The 16,559-nt window shown below is 37.8% G+C and overlaps 1 protein-coding gene across 1 annotated transcript in view; it reads left to right on the forward strand.

Annotated features, from left to right (window-relative positions):
* ERICH3 (glutamate rich 3) overlaps positions 1 to 16,559 on the forward strand; it is a 120,560-nt gene that overhangs the window by 79,904 nt on the left and 24,097 nt on the right. The window contains exons 11-12 of the mRNA XM_052638053.1: positions 3,382 to 3,683; positions 9,777 to 10,013. Coding sequence (XP_052494013.1) covers positions 3,382 to 3,683; positions 9,777 to 10,013 — 539 coding nt within the window. The remainder of the gene's footprint in view (positions 1 to 3,381; positions 3,684 to 9,776; positions 10,014 to 16,559) is intronic.

Genomic DNA, 16,559 nt, shown 5'->3' on the forward strand with positions numbered 1-16,559 from the left:
TCAGTATTGAGCATCCGGTGATGCCCATGTGTAGAGTCTTCTCTTGTGTTGTTGAAGAGGGTTTTTGCTATGACCAGTGTTTCCTTTTGGCAAAACTCTGTTAGCCTTTGACCTGCTTTGTTTTGTACTCCAAGGCTGAATTTGCCTGTTACTCCAGGTAACTCTTGATCCTCAACTAAAATGCACAGTTCTCATAGGACATTGGTTTTCAATGTTTTGTTAGCTTCATAATCATTTCTCTGAATAAAATCTGTGAATGTCCCAAGAAGAACACGTGGTGTCATTAGATGTGTCCCTACTGCAGCTCAGGTGAAAGGCGATTCAATGCAGATTGGTTTAAATGGGGCAGGGATGGACCAGTGAGGGCTACAGCCTTGCTTGTTTGGTTCTGCTCTACTTGAGATGGCTTTGTTTATTCCAGAAGCACCAACACTGCAGAACTCCAGTAAAAGTTAAAACTATCCCTCAGGAGATTGATATCACTGATAATCTGTAACTTTTGTCACACCCATAATAATACCTTTCTTTAGTTATTTTGAGAGATGTGCTTTCCTTCTCCCAGTTTGTTAAAAATGAAGTTCATTTTAATTCATTTAAAAAATACTGGTTCCTTGAACTTTTATTATGAGAAGGAGGGCAACTAAAACAATAGGGTGTTCTATTTTTAATAAGTGATTTGGAATACCTGTTTTGAGGTCCTTAGAAAACAAGAAAAGTTCAGCAGTGTTCGTTACCAAAGTGTGGAGGTTCCACACTGGTACCCATCCCTCAATCATGGGACCTCTTTGAAGAGGCATGGTAGTTATTTTCAGTTGCTAAAGTGAAACACAGGAAGAAAAATTGCCTAACCAAGTAGAATGCATACTGCTTTGAGCTTCAGTAATCAGAATCAACACCTCAAATTATACTCAGAAGTCAAATAGGTAGTCAGTGACGAGGAGAGCACAGATGTTACCCACTTTGTTTGTCTAATTCCCTTAAGCAGATGGGCCATAAAATGCCTGCACAGGCAGTAGGGAGGCATCAAAGCTTCTACACAGTCACAACATAAACTAAAAGTAACAGCATATCAGAGGCTCCAAATCAATGGATTTGGTGTTGCCATTGATAAGGGAAGAACAGCTTGAACAGAAGGCAGTGGTAGTAATCATAGTCTTTGAAGATTCATGACACCTTTATTCCAAGGAAAGCAATGTGCTGAGTATATCATCATTATAGTTGAGAAATACTTTATCATGCTAATATGGGTAAGGTAAGTGTGTTCTTATTATCCCATTTTTCACAGCCCCTGATAGTTACTTTGAGTGCCTATCCATTTAGCCTTATTTTATGGGGAGACAGTGAAAGGATAAGTGATTAACTAAGGCCTCATATTTGCTACTGCTAGTCTAGGGATGGCTGAAATTTAGTACGATCTTCATTTGAAGAGATTGCCATTAGTTTTGATTCACACTGAGATGATTTTCAGATTTTTACATATTGTTTTGATTCTTCCTGGACTGACAAGTCTTGACTACATTCTAATCCCACTCTAATTGGCTCAGTTCACCAAGAGTTGTGTGACATGGAGAGAAAGAACTGGGTAAAGTTCTAGAGGAGGAGTAGGGAGACCAGTAACTACCAGGCACCTGTTTCGGGTTACAGATTGTCTCTAGGCCTTGGTAAAAACTTCTCCACGTTGTGTTAGTCTCTGGTGAGAGTGTGAGTACTTGCCCTGGTGGTAAGCCCAGACGTGTGACATTTGTCTGTGTAAGGAGTCATCTGAGAAGACTGTAGCTGTAATTTATTAGTATGGGTGTACTTCAGTGTGAGGTGATGGACTCTAATAATCATGAGCTGAAATCCAGTTTCATCACTGACCTGCTGGGTGAAACTGGGCAAGTCACGGAACCCTTAAAGCCTCAGTTTCTTCATTTGTAAAGTGATGATGATAATTCTTAATTGGTCTGTAGGGGAATGTATCCTATAAGATCATATATACAAAGTACTTAGCAAAGAGATTGGCACAGAAGGAGCGCTTGATACTTTTATTGTTATCATAGTCATATTTATTAATGTATATTATCATAATTACAATTCCTATTTTGATATTATCTTGAGAAACAGGAAAAAACTATAGAAGAATTTATTGATCTTAACTTTTTTATAACTGATTTTTTAAAATATTTTTTAATGTCTTAATACATTCATGTCATCTGCTGGCTCACTAGATTTGAATTTGAATGACCATATGACCTCTAGAGATCATTGCCATTTTCAAAACACAAAAACTTATTGCGAACAAAAATCAACAAAAGTTTGTGGTACAGGTTTCAAAGTTGTTATGTGTTAGTTGCTCAGTTGTGTCTCTTTGCAACCCTATGGACTATAGCCTACCAGGCTCCTCTGTCCCTGGAATTCTCTAGGCAAGAATACTGGAGTGGGTTACCATTTCCTTCTCCAGAGGATCTTCCTGACCCAGGGATCGGAACCCAGGTCTCCTGGTTTGCAGGCAGATTCTTTATTGTCTGAGCCACCAGGGAAGCCCACAGGCTTCAAAAGACCATTCTAAAAGTAATGATGACAGTTCTATTACAATAAGCATTCAGGCTCCTGAAGTATTTGTTTGCTGCTGCTGCTGCTAAGTCACTTCAGTCGGGTCCGACTCTGTGCGACCCTATAGACAGCCTCCTACCAGGCTCCTCTGTCCCTGGGATTCTCCAGGCAAGAACACTGGAGTGGGTTGCCATTTACTTCTCCAATGCGTGAAAGTGAAGTCGCTCAGTCATGTCCAACTCTTAGCGACCTCATGGACTGCAGCCTACCAGGCTCCTCTGTCCATGGGATTTTCCAGGCAAGAGTACTTTAAAGGGTGCAAAAATATTTGACTGTGTTTCTAAAAATCTATTATTTAGATTCAACCTTATATATAAGTCTTTTTTTGATTGTGTTGTTGGAATAATAAATTATCAAAGACTGAATGAGGTCTTCTGATAACTTTTATCGCAGCTTCCTCTTACTGATAAACCTGAATGTACATTTATCACATAATTCTAATTTAAAGACTTAAATATCTATCTATATATCTCTCTACCTGACTCTGTTATAGAGCCAAAATATACTTTAAGGCACAAAGCTTAGTTTGAGACTATAATTCGTAGTTATTAAGTTACGTCCTTTTCTTGTTTATTATTGTAGGAAAAACTAAGAATATTTTTGTATTTACTTAGAAGATTGTTATATTAATAAGGAAAAAGTAGTTAATTTGTAATTAACTATGTACACTATGATAAATATGTTTCTTGTAACATTTCTTACTAGGGTAAGAGAAGTAGTCTAAAGATCTTTGCGGTTCTGCTGTGCATAAAGATTAATCACACTTTATGTTAATGTTTTTCCTAGGTGCATTATTGCAATGGGCCTTGACAAAAAATCAACTTCTCCAAAACCCAGGAAAGAAAAGAACACTGAGAAAAAAGAGGGACAGAAGAAAGGTGAGGGGAAACTGAGGAAGGATAGAGAGTACATGATACCAAGAAGGAGAGATATGGAGGGGAGCAAAGCCTCAGCTTCAGTCATTGCTTCAGCTCAAGAACTACGTGCAGGGCTCAGTGAAGTGAGAACTGCTGTGGAAGAAATGGAATGTAAAGAAAAACCAGGGCAAGGTGTCTGGGAAGATGACCAAGAAAACATATTTAAATACGGTAATGCATGGCACTGTTTCCTTTTGTTGTTGCTGTTGTTTTGTTGAAGTCTTTAGAATGTAATTATGAAAATTTGCAAAAATATCCATTGAATGTTGTTACTCAGTTTTGATCCTCATGCAACTCTGTTGCAAGGAGGACTCTCCCTGATCACCTTCCTCCACTGTTTTGCGAGGAGTACTATGTGAGTTGGGCTTCCCTTGTTGAGTTGGGCTCTGTTGGTGAAGAATCTGCCTGCAATGTGGGAGACCTGTGTTCTATCCCTGGGTTGGGAAGATCCCCTGGAGAAGGGAAAGGCTACCCACTCCAGTATTCTGGCCTAAAGAATTCCATGGACTGTACAGTCCATGGGGTCGCAAAGAGTCGGATGCGACTCAGCGACTTTTCACTTTCAGTCTGTGTGAGTTGTCTTAGAGGAGGGCTGCCTAACTCCAGGAGGTTGGAGGTGCATGTAGGGGAGGCAGGGAAGAGTTTGTGTCTGTGTGGGCAGAGGCTCTGTTCACTTCTGCAGGGAGAGACCAGAATTTCACTTATTTTTTTCAGTATCTGATGTATTTGAACTGTGGTGTTGGGGAAGACTCTTGAGAGTCCCTTGGACTGCAAGGAGATCCAACCAGTCCATTCTAAAGGAAATCAGTCCTGAATATTCATTGGAAGGACTCATGCTGAAGCTGAAACTCCAATACTTTGGCCACCTGATGCGAAGAACTGACTCATTTGAAAAGACCATAATGCTGGGAAAGATTGAAGGCAGGAGGAGAAGGGGACAACAGAGGATGAGATGGTTGGATGGCATCACTGACTCAATGGACATGTGTTTGAGTAAATTCCGGGAGCTGGCGATGGACAGGGAGGTCTGGTGTGCTGCAGTCCATGGGGTCACAAAGAGTCGGACATGACTGAGCAACTGAACTGAACTGAACTGATGTATTTACTTTGATGAAATTGATACTTTGGCATCAGGAAGGCACAGCCTGTATGATCATACAATGAAAGAATATTCCATAACCAAAAACATTTGAAAATATAGGCCTGGGGTCCTGGAGCCTGTCTGCATTTCTTTTCTTTTCTTCCCTTGCCTTCCCTCTCCTCCCCTTCCCTTCCCTCCTCTTCTCCTTCTTCTGCATCTTCTTCCTTCTAATCCTCCTCTTCTGCCTCCTTCTTCTTTATTTCCCCTCTAAACATACACATACACACACACATATTTATGTGTGTGTGTATATATATATATCTCCTTACCTTATATATATATATATACACACATCCTCATCTTTTGATGTTGTTGTTATTGTTCAGTCACTAAGTCATGTCCAACTCTTTGCAACCCCATTTACTGCAGCATTCTAAGCTTTCCTGTCCTTCACTATCTCCCAGAATTTTCTCAAACTCGTGCCCATTGAGTCAGTGATGCTATCCAACCATCTCATTTTCAGTCACTCTTGTCTCCTCTTGTGCTCCATTGTTCCCGGCATCAGGATCTTTTCCATCAGGTGGCCAAAGTATTGGCGCTTCAACTTCAGCATCACTCCTTCCAATAAATATTCATGGTTGATTTACTTTAGGATTGACGGGTTTGATCTCCTTGCTGTCAGGCGTCTTCTCCAGCGTCACAGTTCAAAAGCATCAATTCTAAGACATTTCAGCCTTCTATATGGTTTAACTCTCATATTTGTACATGACTATGAGAAAAACCACAGCTTTGACTACATGGACCTTTGCTGCAAAGTAATGTCTCTGCTGTTTAATACACTGTCTAGTTTTGTCATAGCTTTCCTTTCATGTAGTAGATATTACTACTCTCTCCATTTTAAGAAAATAAGGCTCAGACATACAGAGAGAAAGTAGCAGAGCTAGGATTCATACTGTAGGAAAGGAAAAATGACTTTCCCTCTACGCATCTTAGGTTCATTAGCTGTGTCCATGTAAATAAAACCAATAGGAGATTAAAAGGGGAAAACAGAAGTTTGTTAGCAGGTGCATTGTGCATATGGATGGGAGCACTCAAAGCTGAGTAACTCAAAGTGGTGGTTAGAACTTGGGCTTATATGGCATCTAATAGAAGAATAATACATTTTTTCAAGAAGTGACAAGGCAAAGGAAAAGAACTTTGAGCAAATATTATGTGGAAACTAACGTTATATAAGGGCTAGGTTCAGTAAAATTTATGTTGATTTCTCTGGTGCCATCTCTGAGCTGTTAAGGATCAGAGCTGCCTCCTATGATTAACTTCTGTCCTTCCTGGGAGAGAGGAAAGGGGAGACACTTTCAAAAATTTATGTCCTGGGATTCCCTGGTGGTCCAGTTGTTAAGAAGCCACTTTCCAATGTAGGGTACATGGTTTGATCCCTGGTCCAGGAAGATCCTAGATGCTATCAGGGGCAGCTAAGCCCCTGCATCACAACTACTGAAGCCATGTACTCTAGAGCCCTTGCTCTACAATATGAGATGCTACCGCAGTGAGAAGTCTGTGCACCACAACTAGAGAGTAGCCCCTGCTCTCAGCAACCAGAGAAAGCCCTCGCACAGCAAGGAAGACCCAGCACAGTTAAAAAACAAATTAATTAAGAGAAAAATTTATGCCTTGCTTTTAGGGAAATAGGATGAGGGCTGAGAGCTCTTCTATTTACAACTTCTCAGTTGCCTTCACCTCAAAATAATCCTTATGCCCAAGTGGCATAGTGTGTGGTGGCATACTCTGCTACCTTTAATACCCAGTAAGTTGACTCCAGTGAATATTCAGGGTTGATTTCCTTTAAGATTGACTGGTTTGATCTCCTTGCAGTCCAAGGGACTCAAGAGTCTTCTCCAGCACCACAGTTCGAAAGCATCAGTTCTTTAGAGCTCAGCCTTCTCTATGGTCCAACTCTCTCATCAGTACATGACTACTGGAAAAACGATAGCTTTGACTATATGGACCTTTGTTGACAAGGTGATGTCTCTGCTTTTTTAATACACTGTCTACGTTTGTCATAGCTTTTCTTCCAAGGAGCAATGGTGCAGTCACGGTCTGCACTGATTTTGGAGCCCCCCAAAATAAAGTCTGTCACTGTTTCCATTTTTTCCCCATCTATTTCAGAACATATAGGTATGTTTATTTGGGCCATGTTCAATTTCTGTCCTTTTTTTCTTAAACCAAAATGGTGCTATGAGTAACATACTTTATGCCTGTAATACAGCTTTTCTCAAGATCTTTATAATGGATTTTAAATGCCCATTTCCATTTAAAAGAAAGAAGAAAAAGCTGATAAAGTCTTCTGCTCTCTATAAAACAGTCACTGATAGTCAGGGCAGCAAGAAGCCTGTGTGGAGGTCAGCCAGGCAGAGTTGCGGCTGGATTGATGTTGACCTTGCACTGACTTGCTTCCTCATTAGTGGGGATGGTAAACAACAACCTAATTACATTCTCAGGGAGAATAAAGATGAAAGGGAGAAACAGAAGAAATTATGAAAAGGGATCCAGAAAGCAGGCCACTAGTTGATTTATACTGAAAACATTGGTAGACAGATGAAGGAGTTGTTTTGAGCTCTGATACTAATGCAGAGCTCCTGGTTAATAGAAGACTAGTATTTAACTGTGATGATAGAACAAAGCTGGGGCAGCCTTGAATTTCCTATTTGAGAGAAAGCACTGAAGCTCCTGCCAAAAAGGATGCAGGGATTTTTCCTCTGCTTCAATAATATAACTGCAATTGTATCCTAATTGTGGACACTGTACTTCTCTCATTTTAATCAGGTGCCATCATTAAAGTGTATTGCTGTCAATATAGCACATATTGTGTGTGATTTCTCCTGTTCTACTACCAACTCCCTCCACTCCCCAGTCAATCACAATTACTACTAATCTCTAATATTTATTTGGGCTTCCCTGAGGGCTCAGAGGTAAAGAACCCACCTGTCAGTGCAGGAGACCAGGATTTGATCCCTGAGTGGGCAAGATCCCCTGGAGGAGATTACAACTCCAACATTTTTGCCTGGGAAATCCCATGGACAGAGGAGCCTGGCAGGCTCCAGTCCATGGGGTCACAAAAGAATCAGACACAACTTAGCAACTAAACCAACAAAACAATATTTGTTAGGTACCTACTTTCTTTGGCACTATACTAAGCACATTTTAAGCATTGTTGCTTTTAATATTCCCCAGTTTTGTGAGGCAGGTACCACTCATACCATAAATGAAGAAACTGAAACTTAAAGATGTTCAGCAAATTGACTGAGGTCACACAGCTGTGTTTGGTGCCTGGACACATGACAGTGTGACTCCAAAACCCTCCTATTTCACCACTCTGTAATAGTTGATGAAATTGAAGCAATTTATCCATGTACTATCTGCCCCTGCTTATCCTATGACCAGCAGCAAATACCTGTTTCTGATGTGTTTCTCTGTGTGTGTGTTCTGCGGCTAACTTCAGCTACTCCCTAGGAAGTCTTCCACAATATCCAAATGACTTTCCTCTCTTAAATTTGACTGTATTCCACTTGTTTGACATTATTTCACATTATTAATCAAGAGTCTTATATAAAAATCTATAGCAATCAAGCCCAATAGTATTAAAACTAAACTTACTGAGGGTTATGTATAAAAACTATTCAAATGTAAGTACAGTATTTCTTGTGTATCTATGTCTTATTTCCTCTACAAAAATTGGAGATCCATTGATAGGCAGGGGCTGTGTTACTGTAATGTCTTTTACCTTGCAATTTTATCCTCTTCCACATGGGAAGTTCTCAATAAAGAGAACCTTACTGGACCAAATGAGGAGTTATCCTCTTACTTGGCCTGAAGTATTTGAATCAAGGTATTGGTTTTTATTAGTACTTTCTGTTTGTATTATGCAATATAAACCAAATTTTCATCTTCTTGCTTATTTTATAATTTTGCCCTACTGATAATTTGCATTTCTTTTTTTATATATTAACTCCCTTTCATGAAAATATTCTCACGATTTCTCTTTGTTTGCTTTTTTGTTACAGTTTTTGATTTCACTTTTCTTCTAACATGACCCTCATACCTTCTCTGCATTAAAAGAGCTTTCTATATATGCACAGCGCATGCATTTCTGAATTAAGTTTCTCTCGTTGTGGCAGAGTGGACCACTCTCAAGTAATTACCCAAGAGGCCCCCACCACTGGAGAAGAAACCAGACTAATAACTAAAACACAGAAAAAGGAAAATGTTTATTTTCCCTGTAATCTTTATTTTAAAGATAATTGTTTATTTGCTTAATTGGTTCTGCATGAAATCTTTTTGCTCTCTGTCCTTGGCATGCTGTCACTTCAAGATTTTTAGTTTTTGGTGGAAGAAAAAGGGGAATAATTAAATATGAAAGGTGAAAAATTATAACCACAGGGGACAGATGGCGTTTATCTGATGTGACAGATTCCTTTTCCTGCTGCAGATGTGTTACACTTCTGTAGGGAATGAAGCAATTCATGATTGTGACAAACATACTCTATTTTATAAGAATTTTTATCCTTGGAATGTAATTATTTTATTGATTGTAGGAATGAATAATGCATATGATTTCAGTTCTAGCCCAGGTATAAAATCCTTCATAATGCCTTTTTGATGTCCATTTGGTGCTCTCAAAGAATTTACTATTCACAGTGTTACTTCTCAGGGCCTTTGGGCTTGATTAATTGAATTTTTCTACTTCACTATTCATTAACTTGATATCCAAATATTTTGAACATTCTTCCTATAAAATATGACCTCACTGGGTCTCAAAATTAACTTTCATTATTATAATCCTGTTCTCTTCATTTTTAATTTATTTCTAATTTATTGTTTTCTATCAAGTTCTTCTCTTGTCCATTTTGGTTATTGTAGATGACGATGTCCATGTGTAAATGAGCTTTTATTAGGTTTCAGGCTTGTCATTTGGAGCTTCATTTCTTTAGTGCTCTTGTATATGTAACTGATTGCTATCTTTGATCATTTGCTATTAGTTTTCCATGTTCACTAATTGTGTGAAAAGAAGTGAAGGAAGGGCCAGAGAGCAGAGGATAATGGAGTCAAAGTCCTCATTAAAGTGAAATGGGCTCAGTATTAGGGATTCTATTTTCATTCTCATAGTGGAGATTTTCTTTTCTCAGAATATGAAGAAGATTTTGAAGCAGACGAGGAGAAACAAGATGGGAAAGCTAATGAAGAAGGACAGGCTGATGATCAAATGAATGAAATGTCAAAGTCACCCTCAGATGATGAAAAAGATCATTTAGACCCTGAAAGGGAAAGTGAAACCTCTTTGTGGAAGGCACCAGATGCTGATGACAATGTGAAAGATGAGGGTGATGGATGCTCGGAGAGTGAATTGGAAGATGATAAACAAGGCAAGTTGTTTAGCTTATCATGTGACATAGGCTGTTTAGCAAGTGTACTCGCTACTTTCCCTTATATTTAATGGGATAATCCTCTTTTAAGACTATTTAGAATGTGGTACCCTTACCAGAAGATGCTGGTCAACCCATCTTCCATAGATACCCATTATGGAATCCTTTCTCTTTAATTTGCTGGGATTTTTCAGCAAGGTGTCAGGTAAAACGTGTAGTGACATATCTCCTGTTTACTTAGGAAGTTACCTCATTAAAAATTTTTTTTCAATGTTCTCTTATGTGCACACACATATAGACCATTTCTTTTGGCTTTGGAAAATGAAAAGTGGTTCCTGTTCAATTAAAGGAAAGTTGAAAATTTCTCCCTTATTTGTGCTCATTATTTTTTTTTTTAAATTTACTTTGAACACAAGATGCTGGTATATCAGTTTATGGAAAGATTGATAAAATTTCCCCTTTATAATATTTAAGCCTAAAATGACTCAGAATTTCATAGGAAAAATACATAATATTTCAGGTAGATAAAAAACCCTCATCATCTGTAGCATGTCTTGAATTTTTAAGATTTTTTAAAACATGTTAAGTTACTAAGATAATATCCAAAGAAGGAATCCATTTCTGGCTTTGTCCCTTGAAAATATTTGGCCAAGGTTATGTAGGTCTTAGTAAATAAATGATATTTCTTCCCTGGTACATTCTGGCATTTTATCAATGATAATAATAGCCTCTTATATTTAAGTGTATGTATGTCTATGGAGTTTGCTTTAAACTAGAGAAATGAGGTCACATTATGATGAGTTTTTGAATTGCTGCCCATTTTCTCCATTTTTCACCTCTCAATTTTTTTCCTGTATAAAAATATCAAAAGTTTGAATTCAAGGAATATATTTGAATTATACAAAATAAGAGTAAATTAAGTAATGAAGTAATCACAAGAGCAAATAATTTGTCACTTTGTCCTCTTCAAGAAAGAATTTAAGAAAACCTATCCTAAAATGTCATGCAGACATACACAGGGCAATAAAATAAAGAACAGAAATTATTTAGAGTAAGAGAGAAGATAATTTTGCTAGGAGCTGCATAAGGGATTATGACTACCCTTGAGTTAAAACAATCCTGAACTTTCTGATAGTAAAAGCAGAGTGAAGCAATGTGAAAAACACAGTGTGAAAAACTAGAATGACTTTAACTTTCAATAGATTTGAAAAGATTTGCTACCATTTAAACTACACTTGGAAGAGCTACTGTATATTAATAGTCAGGCATTGAAAATTTTTAGTAAAGTCTTAAATTAAGCCTTTTAAATTTCTCAATACTTAACATTTTATATTTCTAGGCATGCCTAATATATGTTTCTTTTCTCATCTTGAATGTAAATGTTGAATTTAATTCATATTCCTATATGATATAGAAAAACTTAAAAGAATTCTATGGAAAAGTGATGTCACCTGAATCCTATTTTAAAGAAACTACTTGAATCTGGAAAAAGATTGAAAATATGTTTGTATATAAATATAATCTAGTCAAAACAAGGAGGAACTCAATTTTTTATCTCTTCAATGATGGTGGGGAATTGTCATCTATTGATTTTATAAAGTCAGTACATTATTTCAATATATGGTCATCTGAGGATTATTTTTGTGCTGTGTAATCAACTTCCTTCCTGGGATCAAATGAATTTCTTCCAAGATAGATTTTTTTTTGTATGTTCAAGCAGACAAAGATATATGCAATACTTGAATTTTACTTGGAGGGAAAGCTTTAATCATTTAGACCTGTAATTATTGAATAGCTGACAATGATGGGTAAGCTTTAACACTGAATACTGCTTGCATTTAAATAACTGGAATTCCATGTTTAGGAAAGTATCCTATAGGTATTGTTTATAAGACTCTATTTTGTGCCGAGTTCGTATAAACTACTTTACATGAACTATCTGATTTACCTCAAACAACTTTTAAAAAAGCAGGTACTTTTTGCCTCCATTTTACAAGTAAAGAAACTTGGAAATAATGAGATTAAGTAACTCACACAGCTGGAAAGTGGTGGAGCCAAGATGCAAAATTCAGAGCCTGGATTTTGGAGAAAAACAATGTAACATTTCTCCAAATCAGTCAACATCTACTTTTCTAAAGTTAATGCAAACCCCTCTAATAAAAGAATTTTGTTCCCTTAAGAATGTATATTTTAAAGAGGCATTTATCTTGAGCTCTTCATCTCATTCTATTTTTTAGTTTCTGTTTTGGGCTTTTGTTTTGCTTTTAAACAGAAGAAAATAAAATTGAAAAAGTTTAATTTTACCTAAATTTACCTTTCTCTTCCATTGATCCACTCCCCGGCCTGTTGTTCATTTCCAGTTTATTGCCCTCCTCTTCCACGAGACTCTCCTACTTCCACAGCCTTCACTGAGCTCTTTATTTTATGAAACTTTATCCTGCCATAATTCATTTTCCACTTACAGTTTCATGTGTGTTAAATTTTGCCTTTCAAATTAATCACCCAAATTAATAACACACAGATTAATTATACTACAAAAGCTAGGACTGTGTTGTTTTTGTTATTTCTCACAGAGGCAATTTCCTAAAGGATATTTTGTGAATATTAAGAATTACTTGATTAACACCAACAGTCCCCACATCCTTTTGTCAGTGCCATGCTATCTAGTTACATTTACACTACGTGATTATTATTAGAATTTTATTCAAAACATTGTATAGAGCTAGCTGCATAAGGTAGGTATAGAATACATTATATTTTAAATAGTTATGTAGTGAAAACTATCAGAACATATAGAATCTAGTCCACAATGTTGGGACATTTAAAAGCCCCAAATTAAACTGGTTAACTATTTTTCTTTCATGACATTTTTGAACAATCCTTTTTAAAAACTCCTTCGCATTCTTGATATTTACATTTAAACTTTGCCATTTTTCTGAAGTAAAAATCTCATTGCTTATTACCATTTATTTCTTCCACCTACAGGCTCTTTTATTTTCCATCCCATTATTTTGATAACCTGACCCTGTGTTATTCAAAAACATGCTTTTTAGCATGCAGAGTATCAGAATTAGAGATTTCATCTGGCAAACAAGAAATGTGTATTAAAAATGATAATGACATAATAGATTCCTTGGTTCGCTCTATTGAAAAGCCAGACAGCATTTCATCTTCAAAAGTCTAAGAGGCATATTGTGACCACCGCATCCTAGACACTGGTACATCCTTTTTGTTGACATGATTAAGAATCTTGCTGTTAGTGTTTGGATGTGTTTCATTTGAACCTGCCTGCACCTGTTCCCAGAGGGCAAACAATTGCCCAGGCTGTCACTCCTGTGACAAGTCGGCCCCATTTAAACTGCCAGCGAACAATTGTATCGGCCTGCCTTGATGAATACCCTGTGCTGAGCAGCTCACAAGTGATGGAGTGCCAGGGACTGAGCACCCACTAAGAGAAGACCCTACTTTGGGAATGATGTGTGAGACTTCCCTTCATTTAAAAAGAATGACAGCTTCCTTTTCTCTGGGTTTGTGTTGACAACCCCGGGAGCTAATTCACCACTTGAAAATATATTGTCATAGATAAATGTTATAAGGTTGAGGGGGAAAGTGTCATGTTGCTGAGAACAGACTTTTGTGGGCAGTTTGGATGATAGTACTTGTGAGTAAGAGGTAAAGACTAAGTAGCTCTTTATGAGAAAGAGAACAGGGGGGAAGCAGAGAGAGAGAGAGAGGTGGCATCTGTTCCTATAACACAAAGAAAGGAACAAGAATTAAAGCAATTTTTTTCTAGTAAGAAAGATAATATTGCACTTGTGCTATTTTTCACTCTATTGAAGCAGTCGACCTTAAATACTTAAAAAATCTCAGTGTCACAAAAATATTCTCTTTACTTGACATACTTCAATATCTCACTCTTCCTTTCTGGGTCTGACTATGGGCTTGAAGAGATGCATGAGGGAATGATGCTCCTTCTATGTTGAAATTATATATGCCCTGAAACCACACTCTATGGACTTCAGTAATTCTTAGATCACAGAGGGTTAGGGGAAGATTGTACGCAGCTTTTGGTCAGAAATCTGCATTTTTTTTGCATGGTTAGTCACGTTTTAATTTTTCCTAGCTGTAAGAATTCCTCATTTTTATCTCCACTTTTGGATCACTGAAGTAGGAAGTCATGACTTTCAGATGGATACTTAAATGCAGCATCATCTTTTAGTTCACATAAATTACTTATCTATGAGGTGCTTCTCTATAGTTTTGAATCTGCCTTGTACATGGCAGTGATATTATTGAGACACTCAATAAAATCTTGTGAAATGCATGGCTGGTGGACTACATTAATGGATAAATTGAAAAAGACTTAAGCAGCACAATGTGATACATGATTTGATTATATTCTCAGTATTTTAAGTATTCATATTAATGTTTAGAAAACCCAAGTAAAGTTAAATATGGAGGAACTTTTAAGCTTGCTTCTTCTCCTCCTGCTACATCTGAATTTACTTTAGATATTTATTCTTACAATGTAATGTATATATTTATCTTACTGATGAATTGATAATGAACTCATTTCATTATCAAGGGAGGACATATGTCCTCCCTTACACCAAATACAAACATGTCATTGAAAATGTGAAAGTGTTAGTTGCTCATTTGTGTCCAACTCTTTGCAACCCCATGGACTGTAGCCAACCAGGCTCCTCTGTCCATGGAATTCTTTAGGTGAGAATACTGGAGTGGGTAGCCATTCCCTTCTCCAGGGGATCTTCCAGACCCAGGGATTGAACTCGGGTGGAAACATCTCATTACAAAAGCAGTATTTTACAAAAATTGTTCCTTTATAGTTAATGGACAGTGGATATTATTTAACTTCTGTAGTTTTTACCTTCTAACACAAGAAAAAGAAGATAAGTATTCCTTGGGATTAAATGAATTGCTTGTAAAGTGCTTACCTCATTGCTTGGTGTAGAGTAGGTGCATAATCATGATCAGGCTTTGTCTTATTTTCCTCATTAAATGGTGACTATGACTACTATTCATAATATAATGTACAGGGGGAAATCACAAGAAAGAAATTTATTAGAATGTACTTGTCATGCCTTAGGAAGCATCACTACAAACAAAGCTAGTGGAGGTGATGGAATTCCAGTTGAGCTCTTTCAAATCCTGAAAGATGATGCTGTGAAAGTGCTACACTCAATATTTCAGCAAATTTGGAAAACTCAGCAGTGGCCACAGGACTGGAAAAGGTCAGTTTTCATTCCAATCCCAAAGAAAGGCAATGCCAAAGAATGCTCAAACTACCGCACAATTGCACTCATTTCACTCTCTAGTAAAGTAATGCTCAGAATTCTCCAAGCCAGGCTTCAGCAGTATGTGAACTGTGAACTTCCAGATGTTCAAGCTGGTTTTAGAAAAGTCAGAGGAACCAGAGATCAAATTGCCAACATCTGCTGGATCATGCAAAAAGCAAGAGAGTTCCAGAAAAACATCTACTTCTGCTTTATTGACCATGCCAAAGTCTTTGACTGTGTGGATGACAATAAACTGTGGAAAATTCTGAAAGAGATGGGAAACCCAGACCATCTGACCTACCTCTTGAGAAACCTGTATGCAGGTCAGGAAGCAACAGTTAGAACTGGACGTGGAACAACAGACTGGTTCCAAATAGGGAAAGGAGTACATCAAGGCCGTATATTGTCACCCTGCTTATTTAACTTCTATGCAGAGTACATCATGAGAAATGTGGGGCTGGAGGAAGCACAATCTGGAATCAAGATTGCCAGGAGAAATACCAATAACCTCAGATATGCAGATGACACCACCCTTATGGCAGAAAGTGAAGAACTAAAGAACCTCTTGATGAAAGTGAAAGAGGAGAGTGAAAAAGTTGGCTTAAAGGTCAACATTCAGAAAATGAAGATCATGGCATCCGTTCCCATCACTTCACGGGAAATAGATGGGGAAACAGTGGAAACAGTGTCTGACTTTATTTTTGGGGGCTCCAAAATCACTGCAGATGGTGATTGCAGCCATGAAATCAAAAGACGCTTACTCCTTGGAAGAAAAGTTGTGACCAACCTAGGCAGCATATTGAAAGGTAGAGACATTACTTTGCCAACAAAGGTCAGTCTAGTCAAGGCTTTTGTTTTTCCAGTGATCATGTATGGATGTGATAGTTGGACTATAAAGAAATCTGAGCCCTGAAAAATTGATGCTCTTGAACTGTGGTGTTGGAGAAGACTCTTGAGAGTCCCTTGGACTGCAAGGAGATCCAACCAGTCCATCCTAAAGGAGATCAGTCCTGGGTGTTCATTGGAAGGACTGATGTTGAAGTTGAAACTCCAATACTTTGGCCACCTGGTGCGAAGAGCTGACTCACTTGAAAACACCCTGATGCTGGGAAAGATTGAGGGCAGGAGGAGAAGGGGATGAGAGAGGATGAGATGGCATGGCATCACCAACTCAATGGACACGGGTTTGGGTAAACTTTCAGAGTTGGTGATGGACAGGGAGGCCTGGTGTGCCATGGTTTATGGGGTT

The sequence above is a fragment of the Budorcas taxicolor genome, chromosome 3, assembly GCF_023091745.1.
Source record: "Budorcas taxicolor isolate Tak-1 chromosome 3, Takin1.1, whole genome shotgun sequence".
NCBI classification, from domain to species: Eukaryota; Metazoa; Chordata; class Mammalia; order Artiodactyla; family Bovidae; genus Budorcas; species Budorcas taxicolor.